Source organism: Oratosquilla oratoria, chromosome 6, assembly GCF_046742065.1.
Source record: "Oratosquilla oratoria isolate Oo_2021 chromosome 6, ASM4674206v1, whole genome shotgun sequence".
Classification (NCBI taxonomy): domain Eukaryota; kingdom Metazoa; phylum Arthropoda; class Malacostraca; order Stomatopoda; family Squillidae; genus Oratosquilla; species Oratosquilla oratoria.
Window position 1 is genome coordinate 56862626 of NC_134782.1, and position 2843 is coordinate 56865468.

At 41.9% G+C, this 2843-nt stretch overlaps 1 protein-coding gene across 1 annotated transcript in view; it reads left to right on the forward strand.

Moving 5' to 3' along the window:
- Nucleotides 1-775: 775 nt before the first annotated feature.
- The window catches only part of LOC143026022 (beta-1,3-galactosyltransferase 2-like), a 2954-nt gene continuing 886 nt past the window's right edge, over nt 776-2843 (forward strand). The window contains exon 1 of the mRNA XM_076186010.1: nt 776-859. Coding sequence (XP_076042125.1) covers nt 776-859 — 84 coding nt within the window. The remainder of the gene's footprint in view (nt 860-2843) is intronic.

Consider the following 2843-nt stretch of genomic DNA (forward strand, 5'->3'; position numbering starts at 1 on the left):
ATATATATATATATACACACACCAGACTTTGATACTCGGCTTCACAAATCGTATCTTAATGATATTTGCACCACATATTATTGACTATGACAATGATTTTAGTATCGAACCCATATTTATTAGATACTTTAATTCTTTTACACCATTCTTAACTGTGCTTCCCTGCTTAGGCCAACCCGGTCCTGCCACGACGATACGAGGAGATACCTTTCGGCCAACCTCCAAGTATCCCCACCAGATTTCTAATCTAGGAGGTAGACTTCTGCACTGAGGAACGCAATCCACGTCTGCGAACGATAGGCTTCGTGCTGTCGACGATCTCTGCCGTTGGAAAGAGAGCCACAACAAGGCGTACTTGGGCCAATTCGGACATCTCGAGAAAGTATGGCATCAGAATGGCCGTCGTCTTTATTGTGGGCAGGGCCAAGAACAAGAGGGAAGAACAGATCCTGGAGAAGGAGAAGTCCGTTACCACGACATGGTCCAAGTTGACTTTGAGGACCATTACGACCTCTTGACGTATAAGACTCTTGCAGGTCTGGTGTGGGTCCATCGGCATTGCAGCCATGTTCCCTGGACCTTCAAGGCTGACGACGATATCCTTATCGACGATTTCTTGTTCGTTGAGAAGATCAAAGAGATTCAGGTCCTTGGCGTAGAACATAAATTCTATTGCGCAATACACCCGAAAGGTCCGGTCGTTCGGAAAGGAGGTCTTGGGGTTTTACCTGAGGAGTTCCCGGAGGATTACTATCCACCTTACTGCTCTGGCTCCATGTGGTTCATGCTTACTGCCCTGGCGCCACGCCTTCTGACCTCCGCTCAAGTCATCAACATTCTCCACTTCGAGGATGCTTATGTGACGGGGTTATTGGCCAGGCAAGCCGGCATCGGACATACGCCTCACGTTTTCAGCATATTCTGGAAAATATATAGTGAATTCCACAAGGAAGACTTTGGTAAAATCCTCGTCTGGTTGTTACTTAATGAGAAGAGCCGAGATGAGTGGCCGGCACTCATTCCGTATCACCTAAACAAGAAAAAAATATAGAATAAAGGAAGGAGAGAGAGGGAGAGAGTAAAACTTAATGGGGATGAGTCGTTTGCTCTAGACAATCATTAAGTATAGAGGTTCGGTCAACGAAGTTATGGGCACAAGGAATGTACAGCGACATGACCAACTGAGAAGTCAATGCCCACCTTACCCATAAGTGCAGTTACGAAAATGGTTTCCAACAATTTCCTTATTTCTAATGTGGCGGCATCTGGAGACAAAAATAGTGATAGTCATCTTGTGGTGAATATGTAAGTAAAGTGGACTGTTTACATCTGTAGCTAAGGTTGTTGTTTGCTAATTGAAGTACTCCAGAAGTTCATAAGCTGAAACCAGACTAAAAGACGACAAATGTGTTTAGAAATTTGCATTCCTGAATGTCAATAAATAAATAAATAAATAAAGAAAGAAAATAATAAATGAATAAAAAATCAACATGTCTGTTTTTGGCAAAATTATCTAGCCGGTGACGGTGATTTGGTAACAGTCCACGAAAACCTGATTGGCTGAGAGAGTGGTGACGTCACGGCAACGGGGACAACTGATTGGCCGAGAGTGGTGACGTCACGGCAACGGAAACGATTGATTGACCGAGAACACTGACGGGTCACGGCAACGGAGACGATTGATTGGCCGCGAACGAAGGGCAGGGCGCGAAGCACCCGCTCGCGAAGTGAGCAGCGCCGCAGTCCAAGCGGCCATGGGGAAGCCGGCGCTTGTAAATTGATAAATGAATAGATAAATAAATACAGTAAATGAGTAAATATATTAATAAATAAATAAATTATATATATATATATATATATAAATATATATATATATATATATATATATATATATATATATGTTGAAGGATGGACGACAAAATGAGTGGTAGGGTGGTGACATATACAACGAGAATAGTTGGAGTTTTAATCACTGACGTTTCACTCTGAAGAAGTAAGTTCCGTTAGGAGCAAAACGTCAGTGATTAAAACTCCAACGATTCCCGGTGTTTGTCTCACCACCCTACCACTCATATTTTACTTTGTTTTGCTAACGCATGCACACAATTTCTTTTTTTGACCAGAATGTACTATGTTGAGAACGCTAGTATTATATATATATATATATTTTCCAACTTGGTTTTTCGTACCTTCATGTCGGCTACATTACTTTTGCACGATATTAACAATGAAGTAATGACCCCTCCCGTTGGATGTTACCTGATCTTCCGACCCATCGCCCCGCTTCCTCTTTCACGCAAGGAAAAACCCATGGGAGGGTGAAACTCTGTTAGTTGCGAGGAGAATTTTTTTTTTTTTTTTTTTTTTTTTTTTTTTTTTTTTACCGAACTTGGGCCGCCTCTCCGCCCAAACAGGGTTGTCGTGAACATACAGGGTTGCACATACAGATGGAAATAAGGGTGTTGATAGAATGTAAAGATAAACGATGGAGAGGAGATTCTCTTGTAGGCCCGCCACAAGAACGCAACCACTGTTGACTCGTGATCTGTGATCATTTGATTAGACATATGAATGTCAACTAATCACTAACACATTCGATGTCGTGGCAACCAAGCACACAGTCACACTTTTGACGTGTGACAATCACACACACACACACACACACACACAAACACACACACACACACATATACACACACCAGACTTTGATACTCGACTTCACAAATCGTATCTTAATGATATTTGCACCACATATTATTGACTATGACAATGATTTTAGTATCGAACCCATATTTATTAGATACTTTAATTCTTTTACACCATTCTTAATTGTGCTTCCCTGC